Here is a 25,391-nt window from a genome sequence, read left to right on the forward strand (position 1 = left end):
GAACATAGAACCCTTTTTAAAAAAAGTGTCATATGTTCCCCGGTCACATACATATCGGGGAACATAGGACCCTTTTTTGGGAAAAGCGGGGAACATAGGACCCTTTTTAAAAAAAAGGGTCCTATGTTCCCCAGTCTCATACAAAGAGGGGAACATAGGACTCGGGGAACATAGACACGCTCCCCTATAGACTACCGTAGGTTTATGAACTAAACGGCGGCAAGCTAGCGAAAGCCGGCGGCAAGCTTTGCGGAGCACCGGTATTTAACAACCATGGCGAATCAAAATATGATCACACACTTCTTCTTCTTTATATAGCCTGCCTATCAATTTTTTTAAGTGCAATAAACACGGACAATATCCGACCGTTTTTTTTCCAATTTGACCGGTAAAATGAAACCTTCCCGGTCACATGACCGGCACCAATTTCTTCTAGCGGAAACACTGCTCCGGAGGCTGAGACCGCATTTCGGGACCGCAAGAAGCGCTTAGTTTCTGCGCCCATCCTCGTGCAACCCGATCCCGCTCTCCAGTTTGTGGTGGAGGCCGACGCTTCTGACACCAGAGTGGGCGCGGTCCTCTTCCAGCGCTCTACCTCCGACCACAAGCTCCACCCCTGTGCCTTCTTCTCCCGACGGCTGTCCCCGCCGGAGAGAAACTTCGATGAAGTAACCGCAAGCTTTTGGCTGTCAAACTCGCCTTGGAGGAGTGGCGGCATTGGCTGGAGGGCGCGGACCACCCATTTATAGTCTGGACCGACCACCGTAACCTGGCTTACATTCAGTCGGCTAAGAGATTGAATTCCCGACAGGCCAGGTGGGCCTTATTCTTTGGTCGATTCAATTTCTCCCTCACCTACCCAGAATGGTAAGCCGGATGCCCTGTCCCGCCTGTACTCCCCCGAGGACCCCTGTACTGATCCCGAAAAACATCCTGCCCCCCGCTTGTCTGATCGCCACACTCACCTGGGAGATTGAGTCCGCGGTACGCTTGGCACAGAGGCAGCAGCCAGACCCTGGTTCCGGTCCTCCGAATCGCCTGTTCGTCCCAGAAGCTGTACGGTCCAGGGTACTGCTCTGGGCCCATTCCTCCAAGCTTACCTGCCACCCAGGAATCACCCACACACTGGACTTCATCCGCCGGCGATTCTGGTGGTCATCCATGGATGCGGACGTCCGTGCGTTCATTGCTGCGTGTGCAACCTGCGCCCGGAATAAGACCTCTACTCGTCCCCGTTCCGGTCTGCTTCGACCTCTACCAATTCCTAGCCGACCTTGGACTCACATCGCCCTGGACTTCGTCACCGGTCTGCTCACGTCCGAGGGCAACACCACCATCCTCACGGTGATCGACCGCTTTTCCAAGGCCGCACACCTGGTCAGCCACGTGTTACGCCTTCATGGCATCCCTGCGGACATTGTTTCGGACAGGGGCCCCCAGTTCACCTCTCAGGTGTGGCGCGCGTTCTGCGCGGCTCTAGGGGGTACAACCAGCCTTTCCTCCGGATTCCACCCCCAGTCCAATGGACAATCGGAGCGGGCCAACCAGGAGATGGAGGCAGCGCTCCGCTGTATCTCTCACGCCAGTCCCTCTTCCTGGAACTCTCAGCTTCCCTGGGTCGAGTATGCCCACAACACGCTGGTCAACGCATCCTCCGGCTTATCCCCGTGCATGGCCTCGCTGGGCTAGCAACCACCCCTGTTCCCCGAGTTAGAGGAGGAGATCTCAGTCCCGTCGGTCCAGGCCCGCATGCGCAGGTGCCGGCGCACTTGGAAGCGCACACGCGCTGCGCTTCTCCGCGCATCCTCCCGCTCCCAACTGCAGGCCAATAGGCGCCATCTACCTGCTCCCCAGTACGCCCCCGGACAGAGGGTGTGGCTTCGGGCGAAGGATCTTCCCTTGAAGGGAATTTCTCAAAAGATCTCTCCCCGTTTCATTGGACCTTTTGAAATTGAGATTATTATCAACCCCCGTGCCGTTCGTCTCCGACTTCCCCCATCCCTCCGTATACATCCGACCTTCCACGTCTCCCAGGTCAACCCCGTCTCCACCAGCCCGTTGTCTCCCCCCGCTCCGCCCCCACCTCCACCCAGGGTCATCGACAACCACCCGGCGTGGACAGTCCGTCGCCTCTTGAAAGTACGACGCCTTGGCCGGGGTCACCAGTACCTTGTCGACTGGGCGGGGTACGGTCCTGAGGAGCGCTACCTCCATCTAGTGGCTACTTGACGTCAGCGGTCCTTCTCCTGACACAACAGTCTCCAATCACCAATCACCACTCCCTACTTCAGCCGGGGATCTCCTATCAGCCGGCGCTGTTCGTCGTTACGTCTACCTAGTACCTCGTTGTTACGTTAGTATCGGTCCTACCAGCATTCTTGAATATCTGTCTCTAGCCTGACCCCTTGGTAACCATCTCTCCTCCTCTAGTTCTCCCCCTGCAACCGAACCCCTGCCTGCCTGTTACCGGACCCCTGCCTGTCTGACTACCCGCCTGCCTACCAATAAATCCTGTTCCCTTTACCCCGTCTCTGCCTTCCTGTGTTCAGCACTTGGGTCCCCACGTTCTGTTCTACAACACTGAGAGTTTAATCTTTTTTTAGTTAATAGCTATGGAAAATGTCTCATGGTGATAAGCTTTAAAATGTAGTATTTAGTACTCAAACAATGCACACTTTAATATGCGTTTATTTACATGTTATTTTGAAAGTTGTTTAATGAAAATTGCATTGTGAAGTGTAAAAAACAAAGTGTATTGAGTTTTGTATTGTGAAAATACCATTTTATGAATACTGTACAGGTAGGCCTATATCTAATATTTGAAATTGCATAAAAAATGCACTGTTTATTGAATATTGTGAACATCATTACAACTTTGGACTTTAACGACAACACTGCGTCCTCGTTGTTCTTTCTATACTCCCCTTACCGGGGCGTAACAGTGGGACGTTTGAAAACAATGGAAGTGCCGCCACTACAACAATTGGACGTCAATGTCGGGGTGGGATTATGTCTGAATGGAAGTCGGTCCCCGAATGAGCCATATTATTTGGCCATAAACAGCCATTTGAAGGTTCAAATTCATGTGATCATGCATGTGTCTCAGCGAAGACTGCCAACCCGCTATCAAAATATCAACTTGTCAGGTTCAAATGCGCTCATGGCTCTTAAAAGGGATGGGAGATGGCAATCGCATTGGTTTATTGCATGTTATGGTATAAACACACCTACAGGTATTCAGACCAACCCATTTTAGATTTGCGTCGGGCGCAAGACTCATTTATCCGCCGGTATAATAGCAACAGCGCCAGAGATCCGCCCACAAAGCCACTTCCGTTTTGCGCTTCTGACTTAAAATAGGGCCCTTGGACTAGTACGACGTCATACCCTGATGACATTGCATTATCCACCACTTTTTCCCCAAACTCTCCAACACTAACAGAAACAGAGTCATCACATAAGCCTACATTAATCCTGGTATATATCGGGGGGCCGCGGTGTGAATTACCCACAGAAACATCCACCACCGCCCTATCTGTTCCCCCTGAGCTCCCGCTGGGCGAAGATATTGCAGTTCTGTGTTTGTGCTCGCGCCCTAATCCACCGCACGCCGTGCATCCTGGGATACGATCAGGGAGCCATCTTGGGTAAATAGAATTAGGAGTCGACTGAAAGCCGCTCTCCAGCTGAGCATCGGGATCGCTTCGTCTTCTTCCTCTCCTCCGCACCTCCGAGCCCCCCTCCGACGAGGTCACATGAAATCCTGTAGGATCCACACAAGCACTTTTATATGAAAACGTGTGTTGGTTCTAGTCAGGAAAGCTAAAAGAAATGTTGGACTGAGGGTTTCTTGCTTACATTTCCTACCTCACAGCAGGGGGTAAAATGGGATTTTTTTCTTAGTTTTTGTCGGGGGAGGGAGGGATAAATGGAATTATTCAAATCACTTGTGAGCGATGGTCTGGCGCCTGCCAATTACATGGCTGGTAATATCGTTTTCCCGCCCAGAGAGTGTGTCTGTGTGTGGGGGGGGGGGGGGGGGGGGGGGGGGGGGCTGCATTGGCGGCAGGTGCGAGGTAAGCAATCGGCAAGTAGAGCTAGCGTGAGTGTGAAGTTGTGTGTGTGTGGGGGGGCATACACTGGTACCAAGTGTTTGTTCTTCCAAGACCCCTATCGTCAACACCCCCGACATGTACCGTGCTGACCCTCCACGGGGCTCAGACAGACCAGTGGTCACCAGGGCAACCAAACAGCCGCACTTACACAGCGGGGGCGGGGGGAAATTTGCGGCCACATGCGGCGCCGGCCTGCCTTTGATTGGCCTGTTTCCGTCTCACGTCGTGACTGACGTGTTCATGGAGAAGTGCTCCTCGCCGGCGGGAAAGGGCGAACGGCGTTAAAGACGGGGGGCATGTAAGGACGACTGCCGGAGCCGACCCCCCCTTACGCCCACCACACGGCGCTCTGGAAATGGCAATTGTAGGGCAGAGAGTTCGCTGAATGTGGAGTTCTCGTACACATAACACTATTATGGGTCAGCCGAAGCATTTATACTAAGAGAGAGTGAGAAAGAGATAGAGAGACAGAGAGAGAGAGAGAGAGAGAAATCAATCCCTCTCCTGATCACTGACATGTTTTTGAAATAGAGCATCGTCGGCCAGGCTCACTGATAAACCATTTGATGTGATCCTTTTCCGACGGAAACTGCTAAGTGGACTTTGCAGTTGGGCAAACCCCCATTCACACACAAACCGATGTTTCAATGGCCGGCCAGTCTTTTTTGTGCCTTATCTTTGTGATCAGCATGGTGGGCGTGTCTGCGGTAATGCGTGTCCTCTCCTCGGCGACCCCCTCCTCAGAGCCAGGCTCCTGGTCCTCTCTCCGCTGGGGCCCCTTGGAGGAGGATCCAGGTGGCTTCATCTACTGCACACATACACACACACCAACACAGCTCACACGCACACATACACACAGGCGCACACACCGAAACTGGTGTGCAGACCCACTGGTATGCACACACACACTGGCATACAGAAAAAAACTGATATGCATACATGTGCACACACACAGCTTATTAGTGTCACACATACATAAGCATACAAAACCTATTTTCTGACGCACACCCCCCCCGCAGTAATGGGGACAGGAGGAGATGCACAGTCGAGCTCTGCTGGGGATGCACACTTCTTCCCGCCGGCTAGTGGACGGTTGCCCGGGGAGACACCATTACTCACTAACCTGTCAGGGTAGACAAGGGAGGAGGGGGGGGGGGAGTAAAGCCCATGCATGTATGAAAGTGAAATGTATTTGTGTGTGTGTGCATGTATGAAAGACAAATGTGTGTGTGTTAGTGTGTGTCTGTTTGTGGTACAAGCTTGGTTTTATTAAGCTGAGACCCAGAGAGTCCAGGTGTGAGATGCTACCTGGTCCCTCGTGGAAATCACTCGCACACTTCTACAAGTCACCGTTGTTTGATTTAAAATGTCTGAGTCTCTGCTGGGATTCTCCGAGTGTCTGACATGGTCGTCGCCTTATGACAGCCTATCAGGCAGGACAAGGGTTTGGTGAGTGGTCGTCATGGACGCCCGGGCACGATGACAGAGGACTGTTCCCGATGGGTTAATTTCCATCGGGGTCGGTTGATAAGGACTTCAGATCCAGAGACACACGGACGACAGGAACCAGGAGGTCAGAGACACATTGGCAGACAGAAAACCAGGGGGTCAAGGGTCACTGTGGCCGGAAACCAGGAGGTCAGAGACACAGCAGAAACAGGAACAGGGCCTCACAGGCTTGTATGTTGGTACATTGGTTTGCAGATGACTCTAGGTTAAGGCATGCTAGATCGTATACAGAGAGGCGTCAGTTGTGGCTCAGAACACTGATGATGGGTATTCTGTTATGTACAAGGGTCAAGGTAGTCCTCCTCAGTGTGGTCCACTATGAGCCCTGGTACATGAATGTAGCAGATGCATAAAGTCCTGCCCTCCGTTTGTTGAGACCGATTGAGGCATTTACCAAGGGAGCCCACGCCCTGCACACCACAATGAAAACAAACATGAAAGCATTTTAAAAAAGTGGGGTCAGGGGCTGGTTCTTCTGTATTGAGGGCTATCTTCAGGGATGCAAACTCGTCACCTTTTGAAAAATTCTCAGTTTTTACCTCAAATAGGGCATCCACGTGAATAATGGAGGAGCAAAAAGATTGTGGGGGGGAGGGGGGTCTCTGCCTCATTCAAGTCATCCACGAGTCCAAGCCAATGAGAGGCAGAGAAGGGCGGGCAATGAGTTCGCCCTCTTAAAATGTAGGGATTAACCCCCTTTTCCTCTAACTTGGGGGCATATCTCAGCAACACTGATAATATTGCCTAGAACAATATGTTGACGATCATTTGTCTTGACGATCAAGACAAATGAATAGGAAAAGAAAAATATGGTTTTGGGTTCACTGGCTTTGTGTAGCTGGCTAAAATCACTTTGGGGCTTTTCCATTGACCTGCATGGCACTGAAGAGGGCATTGAGAGTTTGTAACTGACTCTTGCCGTTTTGCCTGTAGGGCTGGTAAGTGTAACCACTGATTGCTATGAACAAGGGGGGGGGGGGGGGGGGGTGGTGGTGGTATTGTATGTCACTAAAAATGTTCGGGGGGATTTGGAATAATTGTAATTTCAAAATTATATTTTAAATTCTTATAGATGCAGCTGAGTTGTTCTTATCATTAGCACTGCTTCATATAGTAGGTCTGAACATTACCAACAGGCTTTTATGGGTCACTTAAACAGAGAATAATGTAGAATAAATCCTAGGAAGGGGCCTGGGTGCCATGCATTGCTTGTTGTCTGTGTTTTCTGGCTAAATATATGTATCACCTTTTGGGCCATCACCCCATCACCAGTTTGCACCCCTGTTCTTAACGTGGTCAATCAGTCCACTGAGGAAGTATAATGTCTCCAAAAATAATGAACTAATTGTTTTTTGACTGACTAGCAGCGGCAGTGATGGAGAGGGTTAAACCACAAGACGCAGCCATTACCATTCGTCTCTGAACCCCAACATCTCTGTTTTAATTCCATGTTCCTCGTCTCATTTCAAGGGAAGAATAAAGAAAACGTTGCAGGATGCAAACTTTATTACATCAAGGATGTTTTTACAAATATTCATGGGGATTTCACGCCAATGAGGACATCACCCCCCCACACACACATCCACACAACAAATAACTTTAATCACCCCCAGCCCATCTTTCAGCTCCCCCCACTTTTTTTTATTTAAACAGGTTTGCACATTCTCAAAATAGCGTGTTCTTCTAAAACAGCGGGTTCTAATTCAGCCCCAGGGCGAACGCGAGCCACGCAGAACATAAATCACGCAGAGCGCCGGTTGACGGTTCGAGGACAAGGGGCAGAGAGAAAAAATGCTACTTAACATAATGGCTCATTCTTTAGAAATAGATTACCAAACGTACTTAGCCGCTAAACAAAACGGCTCATTCTTTAAAAATAGATTACAAAACGTAGTTAGCCCCTAAACAAAACGGCTCATTCTTTAAATATAGATTACAAAACGTAGTTAGCTGCTAAACAAAACGGCTCATTCTTTAAAAATAGATGACAAAACAGAATTAGCTGTTAAACAAAACAGCTCATTCTTTAAAAATAGATAACAAAACTTGGTAAGCTACTAAAATTAACATTCTTTAAAAAAATGTTAGAAGACTTGATAAGCTGCTTAACATATCCTAACATGATGGCTCATTCTTAAAAAAAATACAAAAATTGTTAGTTACCAAACCGTCAAATCGATCGGCCCGTGGCTGTTGGCAAGTGTTCATGTTGGACCCTGATTGCTTACCAGCTGTGTTAGCCTGCCGCACACTGGCCCATTGAAGGCTTCATAAAATTAAGCTTGAATTAAAAACATAAATTACTTTCATCTTGTGTGTAGAATCATCCACAGGTAGTGAGTTTCCCGACACCGTTACCAGGCCTTTGAGACTTTCTTAACAGAAGTCTGCAGATGCAATTTATATTGCAGTTAACCTCTCAATACCCACCAATGGAAAATAAAAACAGCGGGCCCTCGAAACAGTTTGCTTTGCGGATGAGGAGGTTTTTAATCAATTCTGCCCCGGTTGCAAATCTGTGAGTAAACAACAGATGTGTTGGGGCATTATGATGAAAATTAAGTTTAAGCGTTTTTTCTTAATCATGCATTTCTTAATCATGGAAAATTTAAAGGCGTAGTCGTGGTGGGGAGGGGTTGCAGTTCGGTGGTCTGAGGATCTCGTCACTGCTTTTTGCAGATGATGTGGTCCTCATTGGATCATCGGCCTGTGACCTTCAGCACTCACTGGATCGGCTGGCGGCCGAGTGTGAAGCGGCTGGGATGAGGATCAGCACCGCTAAATCTGAGGCCATGACTCTTAGCAGGAAACCGGTGGATTGCTTACTCCGGGTAGGAAATGAGTCCTTAGCCCAAGTGAAGGAGTTCAAGTACCTCGGGGTCTTGTTCGCGAGTGAGGGTACTATGGAGCGTGAGATTGGCCGGAGAATCGGAGCAGTGGGGGCGGTATTGCGTTCGCTTTACCGCACCGTTGTAACGAAAAGAGAGCTGAGCCGCAAGGCAAAGCTCTCGATCTACCGGTCGATCTTCGTTCCTATCCTCACCTATGGTCATGAGGGCTGGGTGATGACCGAAAGGACGAGATCGCAGGTACAAGCGGCCGAGATGAGTTTTCTCAGAAGGGTGGCTGGCGTCTCCCTTAGGGATAGGGTGAGAAGCTCAGCCATCCGTGAGGAACTCGGATTAGAGCCGCTGCTCCTTTACTTAGAAAGGAGTCAGCTGAGGTGGTTCGGGCATCTGGTAAGGATGCCCACTGGGCGCCTTCCTTGGGAGGAGTTTCAGGCACGTCCAGTGGGGAGGAGACCTCGGGGAAGACCCAGGACTAGGTGGAGAGATTATATCTCAACACTGGCCTGGGAACGCCTCGGGATCCCCCCGTCAGAGCTGGTCAATGTTCCCCGGGAAAGGGAAGTCTGGGGCCCCCTGCTTGAGCTGCTCCCCCCGCGACCCGACCCCGGATAAGCGGATGACGATGAGGATGAGGATGAGGAGGAAAATTTAAATGTATACCTCAAAAACCTTACTTAGCGTACTTTCCAGATTATAAATTGTGATGTAAAGTTTTTTTTGTAATAAGTAAAAAGTATAAGTATGGGGTAGAAGCAGAATACTTCACAACTGCGGTCTTTAAACATTCATCACCATGCGTGCGTGCCAAGTAGTTCTGAAGTAGATCTGTTACTCGAACGACAGAGAGGAACCAAAACGTACTTGTTTTTGATCAATATCATCAGCTCTTCGAGGGCTTTTATGCATGATTGGTATCACGGAACAATTGAACAGGCTGTATTTTGTATTATAATATCAAAAACATCCGGGGCTGTAGACTCAGATGCTGTGGCCTGCGTGCAGATGCTCCCTAGACCAGAACCCCTCTCAGGAGTGGAGTTCTGGTCCAGGAAGCGTCTGGGGGTTTTGATTCAAGGGAAGGTGTCAAACATTACAGGGCTGGGGTCTCATTTATAACCGTTGCGTACGCACAAAACGGGGCTGAAATTGGCGTGGCACGCCAAGGTTGTGATCTATAAAAAAACAACTTGACGGGAGAATGTGCGCAGTCCTAAGTAAACTGACCCATGTGTACGCATGGTTTGGAGGAAAAGGAGAATTGGCGACACAGATGGCGTGGTGGTGAACTGAAGTCAGACAGAAGAATTGTGAGAAAAGAGTGAGAAGAACGATTATGTTTTATCATCGCCCTTCATACATTTAATTTCAACCCGTATCATGCGTTAAATCTATGTAATCTGAATAATTTAAGTCAACTGCGTTATTTCTCAGTTATAACTCCAGAAACATCTCCTTAGAATAGAAATAATAAAAAAATCTCTATATTCAGGCCCCGTTCACACGAAGCCGAAACGGGCGAAATCGTTACGGTTTCGATCTGTCCGGTTTCGAAGTATCTCCGTAAAGACGAAGCCAAGCGAAACCGGGTAGATCTGTAGAAACGCTGTAGTACACATTCCAGGCCCATAAGGGGCGCTGCTTCTGGTACAGAAATCCAGAAGAAATTAAATAAGAAGAAGAGGCGAGCATGCGCATAAAGGCTGCCCTTATGCGCATGCTCGCATGTGATTTCTGAGACTCCGCGGGCTTAAGAGCCATTGGCTAGGAGGTGGAGGGGTGGGGCGATGACGTCATGGTTTGCGGTTTCAGTTGGTTTCAGGCGTCCACACGAATCCAAAACGAAACCGGGTAGATTTGAAACCACCTCCGAGGGTGGTTTCAGAAGTTTGCGGTTTCGGTCAGTGGATTCGCCGGCTTCGTGTGTACGGAAGGCCGAACCGTACAAGACCTTTGCGGTTTCGCCATGAAATCGGCTTCGTGTGAACGGGGCCTTAATCCCATCACTCCATACTGTCCACCGACGGCTCGACTGCATGGAATAAAGCATCCGTCCAAAATGTGTCTATAACATAATATTTTTACGTGACACTGTAAACACAATCAAATGTCAATTAAATCCAAAGTGTGGAAAACCAAGCCACACTCCTCATCACAATCGTTGTCCGTTCCTCTTGATGCTTTTCATGACAAATCAGGCATTAAAAAGGGGTTATGTTCAAGAACATTTTAGGTGGGTGATTACAAACTGATTATCCAAGGTGTTCTCGGTCAGTCTTATTACCGTAACCCTATAAATAAGCGCCGTGGTAATGCTGCACCATATGGTAGCCTACTTCTGGCGTACCATGCAAATGGCAGGATTTGGAGGGAGAGGGTCTTTAGGGACCATAACGATTTATTGGTAGGCTACATAAAAGTATGTAGTCTACCTTTATGTCAGACCACTTCTTTTTTAATTATTGGACTGTGCGATCTGTGCTACTGACGGAGTTCACTGCTGCAGCAACATGTTGCCACTCACTCTGCTTTTTGTTGTTGGCGATCCCAATCCCGTGACCGCCGAACAAAACTACTTTTCAGGCCTCCATCTCACTCACAAGTGTCTCCACTTCAACCTCCGTCAAATTTTGCTATTTTGATTTTCTCAGTCCTTCAGCCATTGTTTCCGACAAGACATAATACTTGCATCTGAGTCTGTTTTATATGCAGATCGCATTGATGAGGTCATTTGCATTGACCATTTATGGTTAAAAAGGTCGGAACATGAAGCTGATTCAGCTGCGCACACTTGTAGGCACTGTGCGTACACAGGGTTTTATAAATCGGAATATTTTTTGACGCACATAAAACTTAGCTTTTGGGCGTACGTACACTTTTAGTAACGATCCCACGCACAGTTTTATAAATGAGACCCCTGAGACCCATACCTTCTGGAGGGTTTTGGGGTTAGTTTTGTGTTTTATTTTGCTGTGCGTACAGTAAGCGGAATTTCATCTTGTACCATGCATCCAAAGTGGCATTTCCTTCAGGTTAAAAATGCTTTTAGCTTGTTCACAGCACACACTCTCTCACACACAGATGAGAGCACTACAGCAACTTGTGTACACTGGACTTCTGGCTGTGGTTTCCTGATATTTCGTGGTGATGATCTGTGGGAAGGTTATTTATCCGTGTCTATTTAAGTGCATTATATATCTACAGTTTTTTGTTTATAGACTGTAAAATATCGTGGCCCCACACCCACACTTTCACAATAAATCTGATCAATTTAAGAATAACAATATGGCCTTCGGTCTTATTTAGAAAATTTACAAGACCCCTTACACAGCCACCAGGGATCCGAGCTGTTGGATTCTTGACTCTTTACTGAAACGCCAAAACTATTCTACAACTAGTTTCTAAAAACCCTGCAGGATCAACAGAAAAAACAAGTTTTTAAACAGAAAAGTCCAACACTCTTTATTCTGGTCGATATGGAGAAAACATTATCACGTCATAATTGTTGGGAAAGTAATAAGTAAAGTGAATGACAACAATAATCCTCAAACAAAGTCATCCTTCAAATCTTCAAGTCATCTCTTTTCCCCGTCTCGTTGTTGTTGTCTCCTTTGTGTTTTGAACCGATAGTAAACCTGACATCTGATGTAGTTGTCGATCCTCCCCGGTTGGTTCGTTTGGCGTCCATGGGTCGTCTGTAGATCAGTGTGATGGTTGTTTGCAGACGGCGTAATGCTACTTCTTGCTGAAGAAGCGGGTGATGCTGGAGGCCACCTTAGAGGCGGCCTGGTCCTTCTTGGCCCGGCTGCGCTCCTTGCACTGCTGCGATGTTCTCTGAGGAACCGAGAGGAACACAGAGACACATGCAGGCCTGATAAAACATCAAACACTCACCCAGTGCAGAGGAACGAGGAGGAGGAGTCAGTGCATGCAAAATGGAACTAAATTAGACCTAATGAATTACACAATGAAATGTAGATATGAAAAACTAAAATCATCAATGAAAACAATGTAGTGAAGACGAGCCGACCTTACCCTAAAGCAGGGGTACTGAAGTAGAAATGATGAGGGGCCACAAATTTTTTTTTCAGTGACTCAAGGGGCCGGTCGGTATACGTGTGACTGAGGCCGATATATGCTCTGTTTTAGACGTAACGCGTAAGCACGTAAGATACATAACCCCCCCCTGCGCGGTAAAATATCCCCCCTTACGTGCTTAAGTGCGTCGGCCAAAATTCCTGACTATGCGACTAAAACACTACGGCCCTACGCAGCTCGCAAAGACTGTGATTGGCCAGCTAACCACATCCTTTCAGGAGTCTCACATTTCCAGTTTTACAGCATAATAGCGCCATTTTTAAAAGGCCGTGACAGAAGCGAATGAAGAATTTTGAAGAAGGAGAAGAAGAAAACACAAGAACAAATTATGATAATTATAAATATAAACAAGCCAGCGATTTCCACTTCCACGCCCACAGATTTGTTCGTTGCTCCCCCTACTGTTCTGGCGGAGAATCCCCTTGCAACACGCGCAATCCTTAAGGAACCTTAAAGGAACCGTAAATCAAAACTTGTCTAAAACATGTCCCTTGTGTAAATTACGTGCTTACGTCTCTGCGTCTAAAACGACCCTAAATCGGCCTTGACTGCTGCTGAGATGGACTGTCTGCCTCGAGTTTGGGAGGGCTGGAGCGGTCTGTGGGCTGGAGTGCTATCTGTTTATCGTTGCAACCCCCAGCCTCGTATTGAGATCGCGGCGCGCGGTTTCAAAATAAGAGCGCCCAGCACGATTTTTATTTTTTTTATTTTTTATTTTTTTAAATAATTAAAAAAACTTTTCAAAACAGCTCGAGGGCCATTAATAGACACCCCGCGGGCCACAAAAGGCCCGCGGGCCGCTACTTGAGTATGACTGCTCTAAAGGAACACCCTCCTTTGTGGTAGCGCTGCTGTGTGCACCTGTTTGTGTTTGTGTTTCTGTGTTTGCGCGTTAGTCACCATTCTGTGGCACACGGTGCAGAGGGTCTGCAGGTTGTCCAGAGAACACTGCCCCCCTCCGCTGTAGACCGGCTGGATATGGTCCACCTGCCAGAAGTCCCCCTCCACCGGGGCCCGGATGATCTCGTTCAGCTGGAACATCAACAACAGCTTCATCATCATTCCCATCTTCAGCATCACCACCGTTACCATCATCATCACCATCATTACTATCATCATCACCATAACATCATCATCATCTTCATCATTACCAGCAACATCTCCATCATCATCACCATCATCATCATCAACACCATATCATCATCATCATCACCACCACCGTTACCATCATCATCATTGTTATCATCACCACCACTATCATTACCACCATAACATCATCATCACCATTACCATCATCTTAATAATTTCTATTATCATCAGCATTACCATCATCATCAGCAGCGTTACATCATCATCATCACCGTTACCATTGTCCCCAACACATCATCATCATCACTATTACCATCATCACCACGGATACCATACCAGCACCATCACCACCACCACCACCACCACCGTTACCATCATCATCATCATCATCTTCACCATCATCCTCATAACCACCACCATCATCCTCATAACCACCACCATCACCATCAATCATCACAAACGTTAACATAACGATTGACATCATCATCATCACCACCATTTACATAATTATCATCGTCATTGTTATCTCCACCATTACGATCGTCAACAAAATTATCACCACCACCATCATCATCACCATCCTCTCCATTATTGGATGGTGATGGTAACAGTGGGTTTGAAACCAAGCACCTCTCTACTGAAACTCAACCCCCCTAACCCCCAGAAGATTCACCTAACCCCTACCTGCTCCTGGTGTGACTGGGGTTAACTGTAGAACACCTAACCCCTAGCTGCTCCTGGTGTGACTGGGGTTAACTGTAGAACACCTAACCCCTAGCTGCTCCTGGCATGACTGGATCCTGACTTCATCAGGATCCAGAGATAGAATACTAAGTCTATCTCTGTGAAAGTCTGACCCTTTAAGCAACTTCACCGTTAGAGTTTTTGTGTGTGTGTAGCTTGTTTGTATGAATGCATATTAATTTTATATTTCACAGTTTACGAATAACTTCTTCTGGTATAAGTAAAGTACTCTGGATGTTAATCAGGGGGTTTGGAGGACAAGTTGTAATGTTTATTTTGGTCGCATTTAAACATGACTTCAAAAGTCTCTCTAGCACAGAGCAATCGGCTGCACACTGGTAGAAGGTGAGCTTAAGCATTACTGCGAGCCACTGAAAACAAGGTCCCTGTAGTAAAGCTGTAACCGTTGACCAAAACGCAAAGGTCCTTCTCAAACCCACGCTCCTCACACTTACAGGGCTCGTTGATGTAGGCTAATATATTACTTGTTTGGTTTGCTGCTTGTTCCCGACTATCAAGAGTTGGCTAGCCTTCCATAAAGGCCGGGGGCGATATAACCCCACATCAGTCTCAATCTACTCACAGAGAGAAATGTAGCAAACCGTTCACAAGCAAGAAATCTTTTCAACACCATCAATCAAATCCCTCGACACTGTTTATCGCCATGTTGTCGTTGACTATTTTACTTTTCCAAATCGTATTAACGGAAGATTTGCATTTTTAAAGGGGACATATTATGAAAACAACACTTTTCCTGGGATTGTTGGTGTTGTTTTGGGTCTCTGGTGCTCCCACACGCATATAAACTTTGAAAAAAGTCTGTACATGATTTTTTGAGTGAGATAGGCATTTCTGAAAGTACCCCGCCTACAGTTACCAAACGAGCGAGTCAGTTTTGGCCCCCCCTCCCATGTAGGAAGGGGGCACAGTTGAATATTATCTTCCACTTCCCCACCCCGCTCCGGCGGGGGGAACTCGGCGGCAGCCCTGCAGCTGAGCTCCAAGAGTACAATCCCTTTCTCTGCCGGACTGCCGCCAAAGCTTCGGCGGCAGTCCGGAGGAGGTAACATGGAGGAGAAAGGGATTGTACTCCCAGAGCTGAGCTGGCGGACTGTCGCCGAGCTACCCCCGCCGGTCTGGCCGCCGTCGAAGCCATCCGGCCGCCGCCGAAGCTTCTGCGACAGTCCGGCAGCTCCGGCAGCTCCGGCGGTGTACTCCGGGAGCTGAACTGCGGCCGAGGCTTTCCGGCTGCTCTGGCGGGTGTACTCCGGGAGCTGTACTGCCTCCGAAGCTGGCAGGTCCGGCGGGGGTAGGTCTCGGCGACAGTCCATCAGCTCCGGCGCAGGGACCCCGGCGGCAAGTCCGGCAGCTCAGCTCCCGGTTTACAATCCCTTTCTCCTCCGTGTCGCGGTTCATGGACTTCAGAGAGTCAAGGCCAAAGTTCCTTCAAAGATTTTTTTTTCAGCACATGCCCTGAATGTAATGTACATGTAAAGGTTACTCGCTGGTGTGCCTGGTAGGATTTTGGCAATTAGGTCAATGTAGGACTATCCAAGTTATCTAGATTGTACAACCCTGCCCATTCCAGGTGTCCAAATCTGTCTACAATACAGAATCCATACTTTTTGTTAACGAATGCGATCAACGGTGAGCCTGACTGGAGGCATTGATAAGATTGGCCGGTTTGAAAAGTTGTTTCAAAGAGCAATCTTGTATTACTGGGATTTCTGTACTAAAAAGTAGTGCAAGCAAGACACTGGTCACATTACGAAAGGATTTCTACATTTCAGGACATTTCACAAGTGTGTGTGTGACGTGATGAATCGAATTGCGCTTAAAAAAAATGGCTTTCAATTCAATTCCAAAGATGACTTTGCAGACAGAAGAGATCTTGTACAGACAGATTATGATGAGCCCCAAAGCTGAAGGAGAGGACATGAGAGAGGGGGAGCTGGCCAGAGGGATGGAGTTAAAATGAGTCAGAGAAAGGGTGTGAGAAAGAAAGACAGGGAGAGAGAGAGAGACAGGATGAGAGAGAGAGAGAGAGAGAGAGAGAGAGAGAGAGAGAGAGAGAGGGAGAGAGAGAGAGAGAGCGAGAGAGAGAGAGTGAGAAAAACAAAGATAGTGATAGACAGAGAGAGAGGGAGAAAAAGATAGAGAGAGACAGACAGAGAGAGAGACTGAGACAGAGAGAGAGAGACTGAGACAGAAAGAGAGAGACAGACAGACTGGGAGACAGATAGACTGGGAGACAGACAGAGAGAGAGAGACAGAGAGAGAGAGAGAATACATTTAAAAATACATTTGGCTCCTTAGCGAAGAATTTGACATCATTAGGGCAGCCAACTGAAATGGAACCCAACCGATGTAGCGCGCACACACACACACACACACTAACAACAAAAATGCATAAAAAAAAGCCTTATCATAAACCGTTCGACCTAAACACGATCACACGCTCCCCAGACAGTGCTTCAGGTCGAAACACACTACACCCCGATTCCCAGGCAGGCAGACCCTGAAGACCTCTGTACGTCACACAACGCCGGGCCCCGCCTTTCACCTATCATTATTCTACTGAGTGCTGGGTGTGTGTATAGGACCCCGTACGACCGCACATTAAAAGGTCCCATATCATGCTTTTTAAGGGTTAATAATTGCATTTGGGCGTACAACTAGAATAGGGTTACATGTCTGTGTGTTAAAAATACCCCTTATTATTCTCACAATGTTCATTTCTGCAAAACCAATTTCAAGGTCATTCAAAAACGTTCTGTTTTGTATCATGTTGCCTTAAGGCCCCCAACACGAGTACCTTAGCTTGGGAGGAGTAAACTCTGCTGTTATTGGTCAGCACGCTCACTCTGTTGCAATTGGTCCAACACTTTGGGCATGTGTTGGCAAATTCACACCCCCGAGAAGTTGTGAGCATTGCAGGTAGCCGGGAGGCAGGACTTCTGCACTTCAGCCCCTCCCACTGCAGTCTGACGTCACACTGTTACCGAAGTAAACAAGCTGTTTCACACACTTATTGAGGGGCGTTCTTGGTGGGCGCGAATACTCCCCATGGCTCAGACTTAGATTTTTCTAGCTTAGCAGACGTCAAACATGTAACATACGTCATATAAATGTATAAAACAAAGGGTAAAGTCCAAAAAGTATGATAGCACCTAGAGCTGTAGCGACGCGTCGATGACGTCAACGTCAAAAATTCGTCAACGTCAAATTTCTCCGTCGACGATTTTCGCCACACGAGAAAAATGGATTGAAAAATGGACGAAAGTCACAATAAAGGAAAATGTCCGCGCACGAAATCCTCAAAGGTATGGAAATACTTCAAGATAAGTCCTAAACGGAAAGGTGTTGTGATTTGCACTCTTTGCCAAATGGAGTTGGCATATCACAAGAGCACGACAGCAATGTTGGAGCATCTCAAACGGAGGCACCCCATTGTCACTCGTGATGGAGACAATTGCAAGTAAGTACCAACGTTGGTTAAATTAATTTCATGTTTGTGTGGTTTGTGTTGTGTGGCTTGGGCTCTGCGCGGTGCGGTTTGTTCGTGCTGGGTTGGTGGTGTCACGTTAAAATTGTACCGGGGGCGAAAATTGTACCGGCCCACGTCATCCATAGTAATCCATTCCAAACCTGCCTGGCAACAGACGATCGATCGCGTCGAATGACGTGGAAGGTTCTTGAACATTCGCGCACTCGTTCATTGAGCGCGACAAGACAGATAACACTTATTTTACAAATTACATTTATTAGCGTTCCTTACTTTATATTTGTATTGTATTGCATTGTATTTTGCATTGTAACCAGATCAAAATTGTTATGTGCTGCGCACCCCTGGCCATTTCCATGTTACAAAACAACACAGACAGAGACACAGCTGCTGCGTTAGGCTAGCCATGATGATCAAATGCATTGTTGGACATAACATTACTTTTAAAAGTAGCCACGATAGCATTCAAATAAACTAATCATAGCATAGCACTGCAATGAGGTTAAGAGTAGATTTAAAATGCCCCACTGTCATAGCTGTTCTAATATGCATTGGTTTTGTGTTTTCTAGGACAAAGCAAAGAACCTTGCCGTCCTACCTTGGGAAAGAGACACAATGCACTCCACAGAAGGCAGCTGAACTGAGCAAAACGATCTTGAGAGTAATTAGTAATTATTAGCTCACTGTTTGCTTTGAGCTTCTTTTAGGATGGAAAGGCTGTGTCCATTTTTTGTGTCCTATATTTATTAGCTAGGTTATGGGTGTTTCTTCAGTTAACTTGGCCCTTTTCTTTGTGTCCTTGTTTAGATTGTCTAATAATAAATCTTCTTACATTGTAAGCAACATATGGCTCTATGAAAGGTGCTATGTTCATGTTGTTATTAATAATAATTTTCTTTGTCTTACAGGTGATCGTCAAAGACATGAGGCCTTTGTCTCTCGTTGAGGGTGAAGCCTTCATAGACATGATTGAATATGCCTGCCCAGGCTTCAAATGTCCCTCTAGGTGGTGGTTCACAAAGCAGTTGGAGAAGGCATATCAACATACTCTTGAAGATCTGAAGAAAGACCTCAAGAAGAGGTCCTCAAAAATCACACTCACCACAGATGCCTGGACAAGTATTGCCACAGAGGCATATCTCGGAGTGACCTGCCACTACATCAACGACAACTGGGAGATGGTCTCAATTGTTTTGTGCACGAAGCCCCTTGAGGACCGACACACTGCAGTAAACATTGCTCGCTGGATTGAAGAGGTTGCCGAGAAGTTTGACTTCTCTCTCCTTGATGATGTCCAGGCGATTGTCCACGATAATGCAGCTAATGTGGTCAAAGCCCTTAGAATCCTTGAAGAGAGGCATGGCGTTGCCTCACTTCGATGTGCTGGCCATACCACCCAGTTGATCGTCAACGATGCTCTGAAAGAGCCCCGCATAATCAAGGCACTTGGGGCAGCAAGGAGCCTCGCCGGGTACTTCCATAGCAGCGATGTTGCCATCCTGAAGTTGAAACTCAAACAAGAGCAAATGGGCACAGCTCAACACAGGTTGACCCAGGATGTAGCTGTTAGATGGAATAGTTCTTACTATATGATCAAACGCCTCCTTGAGCAGCGGTGGCCTGTAACCGCAACCCTCTCCGACCCAGAGGTCACCAATGCAGCAAAGCACTACCTGGATATGAAAGCTGACCAGTGGAGCCTCCTGGAGGAGCTACAGCAAGCACTTGAGCCCTTTGAGCAAGCCACCGTCTTCCTGAGTAGACAAGCATACGTCACAGTCTCTGTCCTGCCTCCGCTAGTGAAAGCCCTACAGAAGTCCACGCAGACAGTCTTTGAGTCCGCTCCCGTCACCACCTTCCAAACAGCAGCCGCAGCAGAGATTGCTTCAAGGTTAGTTTGTTTATCCAGCTCTTTAAATTTCTTATAGTGAACTAACTGAATATTTTAATTAAGCTTTCCCAGTTTGCATTTTTCAATGTTTTCCCATTGGCATTCTATCATGTAGAGCTATTGATTCTACTGTTATCTTTCTCTCTAAGCACCTTGAATTTCTTTGATCATAAGTGTGCAAATCAAATCCATTATTTTTCAGATGGAAGATTGAGGCTACATATAATGAAGACGGTAGAAATGTGTGCATCTTCGCCGCGGCCCTTGATCCGAGATTCCGAAAACTCAAGTTCCCGTCCACAGAAGACATCCTGAAGGTGAAAATCAAACTTCAGACCCTTGCACTTCAAGCCAGACGAGTGCAAGTGAGGGAAGAGCCTGAAGAAGATGACACAGATGATGATGAGGAGCTGGAAGATGAAGACCCAGGCCAAGACGGAAGGGATGATGCTGTCAGGAATGAGCTGCTTGCGTACTTTAGGGAGAAACAGATTCCAAAGGACAAAAACCAACTCCAATGGTGGAAGGAAAATGAAACAAAGTTCCCTGCCCTGGCTGTTGTGGCAAAATCCTATCTGGCTGCCCCTGCAACATCCACACCTTCGGAACGTCTGTTCTCAGCAGCAGGGACCATCGTGAACAAAAAAAGAGCAAGCCTCACCAAAGAGCACGTGGACATGCTCACATTCCTCCACAGTAATTCAGAGTAGGTAGCTAAAGAGTGGTGAGGGAGGAGAGAAGTGGAGGGAAGTGGACAGTGCTATATTGCACAAACTTCATTAGCATGTAAGCCAACAGAATAGCAGTTAAGAGAGTCAGTTTGATTGTGCATCAGGTTTTATGTTGAGACTGTTAGATTGTGTTAAACACTCAGGAATGTCTGTACTGTGCACTGCACAGTGTTGGTTTTTGCACTGCATTTTTTTGATCTTTTGTTCAGGAGAGATTTATGTTCGGACTGTTACACTGAAAACAGGAATTTTATATTGTGTTAAACACTCAGGAATGTCTACTGTGCACTGCAGTGTTTTCTTTTGCACTACAACTTTCGAATTTTTTTAACAAGAGTTATGTTGGTACTGTGAAAGAGTAAACGGGCTGGCCTTTCATTTTGTATAACAGTGAAACTATTTTATTTATTTTATTTTGTGTAAAGCAGAAGGTTTTTTGCTGTGCAAAACTGTTCAATAAATAAAGTATATTATCAAGAATTTTTTGGTATTTATTTGAGTTACATTATGGTTTTTATTAATCGAGCAACAGAAAAATAGATAATCGTCCAATTAGTCATTTGATTAGTCGACTAATCGATAATATAATCGCCCGATTAATCGTTTAATAAATAATCGTTTACCCCCAGCCCTAGCACCCCTTTAACAACAGACTGAATCACTGATGGAGTGCGTGGGCAGTAAGATGCTGCTGACATTTAATTGGTTATCTCTGAAGACGTTGTGAACATATCTATGTATGTTTTATTATTCATGCCAATGGTACATGGCAAAAACCAGAAGATTGAAATCATATACTATTTCACGTGATAAGTGCTGAGCTGTGCAAGGATATTGCTAGGCTAAAAAATTAGAGACTTTATTGATGTGACAAAAGAATCAATAGATAGTATCAGGGGTTTGAAAAAATAACATAAATATTCTGGAAAATATCGGCTGTGGCTTGTAAGGACCCAAAGACCCCCTAAAAACAGTACACACACAGACGCACACACTTCCACACAGCCTGGAGTACACACAGTCACACACTTACAGCCTGGAGTACACAAACAGGCGCAAACAAGTATACACAGCCTGGAGTACACACATATCCATTCCTCTGATGGACACGCCCACATCTTACATGTAAGATGTACATAAACATCAAGCTCCCCACAGACACACATCCAACACACACACACACACACACACACACACACACACACACACACACACACACACACACACACACACACACACACACACACACACACACACACACACACACACACACAAAACAACACACAAAACAACAAAGGGAAAACTAAAGAAGCACAAGCACACACACACACACACACACACACACACACACACACACACACACACACACACACACACACACACACACACACACACACACACACACACACACACACAAAACAACAAAGGGAAAACTAAAGAAGCACAAGCACACACACACCCACCAACCAGAAGATGTTGGTATGCACACAAAAAATGATGCTGGACAACGCATTTGCAAATATATGTGCAGTGATGTCACAAAACTATCACACACACACACCCGCCTAACTCCTCCCACCTGTTTGAGGGGCAGCTGGGCCAGCCAGGTGCTCTCCAGGAGGTCCTTACGTTGGGCAGGGGGTGCGTCGCGGACCCTCAGGTAGAGCTGATGGGCGGCCAGCCCGCACTGCTGGCACGCCCCGCCCTCCGCCTCCAGGACACGGGCACGCATGTGGGGTTGGCTGGAGCGCAGACGCAGCTCCTCCTGGCACCTGGGTGGGCGAGGGGGTGGAGAGGTGAGGGCGGTGAGGGTTTTGAAGCTCTTGTGAAAACGATTTTTGAGCGTGAGGCCTGTACTAGATTATGACTGCATGCATCGACAGAGAACATCTCGAAACAGTGCATCCCTTGATATGAGTCTGGACACCACACCCCCTTCAACAGGCCACTTTGTACAGTCTGCCAAGATTCCAGACCGCAAACATAGTGGATACTTTTGAATTCTTGCGTGATCCCCTTTATCTCTGACAGTGAATTAGTGTCATTGACAGTTGGAGGTGACGCAGTGGAGGTGAGAAGAACACATCATAGCGTCTATCTCTAAAAATCAGCACCCAGAGACACGCTGGTACTGGCGGTTTCTGTCATTATAGCGAGTGTAAAGAAACAAATCACAAATCGCCTGTTAATCGTCCCTCGATATTCATTTTCAAAAGGTGGAAGCCAAACTGAAAGGTGAGGGAACCGACGTTGAAAGAGCCAGAGGGGACTTGTAACAGTGTAGGAAGAGGTCCTCGGAATGCCATCGAGTCGATTGAATCGCGAATTTATGAGAGCTAGGGGTGTGACGATACACTCAGCTCACGAGACGAGACAAGACACGATATTGGGTTCACGAGAACGAGACGAGACGAGATTTTAAGAAAACTACAATGACAAATTATATGACTGGACCAACAGACTTTTATTAAACCAAGTGGCACATGTATTTTGAAATGTTTTATTATAACTCTTTACATGCATAAAATTTTAACTAAAACTAACATTTATAAAAGTTAACTAAAAATAAATTAAATTAAATAATTCTCTTTTTTTCAATTGCAAACAATATTATGTGCAAAACCAAATCAAAGTACCCAAAATGTACTTTGATTAAAGGTATTCGTTTTTGCGGTTATTCAGCCTCTTCTTCTCCTCCGGAAAAACACGACCGCATTGCATTGTGGTATACGGGAGTAACATGTAGGCTACATCGTATGTACACTCAAATTTTGGATATTTTAAGTGAACTATATAGTACATGAAATGAACCACTGAGAATTCGAACACCACTACAAAATGGCGAGCACCCTAAATAGTACACTATATCCGTGATAGGGAACGATTTCGAACACAGCTTATGGCTGCTTTCGATGCTTCCCCTGCTTCCCCTCCTTCTCCTTATCTTCTTTTCCTTCTCCTTCTTTAGGTTCTGGCAGACTAGATGTAGCAAAGGCGCATTACTGCCCCCACAGGCGACAAATAGAAGTTTGGATAAATCACAAATCTCGCGAGACCGATTTTTAACGCGACGGGTAATATCGTCGAGTTTAATCTTGCGAGATCTCGTAGCACGAGATCTCGTCAAACCCCTAATGAGAGCTGTATCTCACATCTCAGGATGTAGAAACTTCTATCATAGGGGAAACTAAGGTTTGTATTCACATGAATCCTAATCGATCCTCATCTTCAAAGCCGAACAGCTGACAGATTGTCGATCTGTTTTTGTATTTAGGACCACGTTTACGGCATAGAACAGGATCCATGTGAGCACATAGGTGTGTTTGGTAAGTCTGTCGGTTTACCATCATCACTTAATTGTATCTCTGTCATGGTGTGACATCTTGTTTTGGTCTACCTACCCCTTTAAAATAATCTTTGTTACTGTTCAAATGTGCTTCAGTATTCCAGATGGGAAAGTTCGTTGTCCCAGTTGAGAGTATATGGCTGTAGTGAAGGAATAGATTTTCGATACTTTCCTGCTTTATCTGAACCTCATTTCCCTCCCCTCCTTGTGTCCCTTCGCCCCGCACTTTTTATCACTGCATTGCACGAAAAGTGCATGTTGCATTTTTATGCTTTCTCAGAGTGAGATAGACTGGAGGGTATGGGAGAGAGCGGGGAGGACATGCAGCGAAGGACCACAGCCAGGAATCAAACCTAAATGGTACACACTCTATCCAGTGAGCCGCCTTATTGCTAAAGTTTGATGGATTGAATGAGGACTCTACTCTGGAAGGCTCCGCGGGGGGGAAGGGGGGCATACCTGTGGCTACAGAAGCGGCTGTCCCAGGTGGCTGTGCTGGAGTCATCCGGGGAGGCCGGGCATGGCTCCTGGCAGTGGAGGCAGAGCGGGACCCCCTGTCCATCAAGGGCCTGCAGGTACCCAGGGGGGTCCGACGAGGAGGGGGACAATGAGGGGCCGGGGGACTCGGCGGAGGCCTCGGCTTGAGGGGCCCCCGGTACACTTTCCTTGGGGGGCTCCTTTTCCTTCTGCCTGGGGAGGTAGGGGGAGAGAGAGAGAGAGAGAGAGAGAGAGAGAGAGAGAGAGAGAGAGAGAGAGAGAGAGAGAGAGAGAGAGAGAGAGGTTTAAAGAAATAGAGGTTGATTTAAAGAGAGAGAGAGCGAGAGGTTTAAGGAAAGAGAGAGAGAGGTTGATTTAAAGAGAGAGGTTGATTTAAAGAGGTGGATTTAAAGAGAGTTGAATTTAAAGAGATAGAGGTTGATTTAAATAGAGGGAGAGCGAGAGGTTTAAAGAGAGAGAGAGCGAGAGGTTTAAAGAGAGAGAGAGCGAGAGGTTTAAAGAGAGGGAGAGGTTGATTTAAAGAGAGAGCGATATCCTTGTGTGATTTAAAGAGAGAGAGGTTGATTTAAAGAGAGGATGATTTAAAGAGAGAGAGGGAGAGAGGTTGATTTAAAGAGAGAGAGCTTGATTTAAAGAGAGAGAACCCTTATGTAAGACACACATGTGGAAAAGGTTGGAAGGATATAAGACGTTGCCATAGAAACAAGCTTCAAGATGAGGCACTGGAGTCCACTGTACTCGGCAAGACCATATAGCCATTATCTCCCAGGATGCATTGCGCCACCACTACGGCGAAGGATCTTGAGCAAGTGACGTGGGTCACTTAAATCGGAACACACACACACACCAACGACCCAGAGGCGGAGTGGCCGTCGGGACGATCGGGAGATTTCTCAGTCGGCCGGCCGGCCAGCGAGGCCAGGTGGACATGTTCTTTTTTTAAATCATTTTTGTTTTTTATATATATCTTTTTTACTTAATTTAATTCTTCATTATTCAGGCGATACAGAACTTTCATG

General features: G+C 46.8%; 1 protein-coding gene across 4 annotated transcripts in view; it reads right to left on the bottom strand.

Annotated features, from left to right (window-relative positions):
- Positions 1–10,880: 10,880 nt before the first annotated feature.
- The window catches only part of zranb3 (zinc finger, RAN-binding domain containing 3), a 98,860-nt gene continuing 84,349 nt past the window's right edge, over positions 10,881–25,391 (bottom strand). For 2 of the 4 annotated variants that reach the window (XM_056587960.1, XM_056587962.1), the window contains exons 19-22: positions 24,334–24,564; positions 22,108–22,300; positions 13,469–13,600; positions 10,883–12,304 (exon numbers count right to left, since the gene is read on the bottom strand). In XM_056587960.1, the coding sequence (XP_056443935.1) occupies positions 12,206–12,304; positions 13,469–13,600; positions 22,108–22,300; positions 24,334–24,564 (655 nt within the window). In that variant the 3' untranslated portion in view covers positions 10,883–12,205. Of the gene's footprint in view, positions 12,305–13,468; positions 13,601–22,107; positions 22,301–24,333; positions 24,565–25,391 lie in introns of all 4 variants that reach the window. The other 2 variants (XM_056587963.1, XM_056587961.1) reach the window with 2 other exon arrangements.

Source organism: Gadus chalcogrammus, chromosome 4, assembly GCF_026213295.1.
Source record: "Gadus chalcogrammus isolate NIFS_2021 chromosome 4, NIFS_Gcha_1.0, whole genome shotgun sequence".
In the NCBI taxonomy this organism is placed as follows: domain Eukaryota; kingdom Metazoa; phylum Chordata; class Actinopteri; order Gadiformes; family Gadidae; genus Gadus; species Gadus chalcogrammus.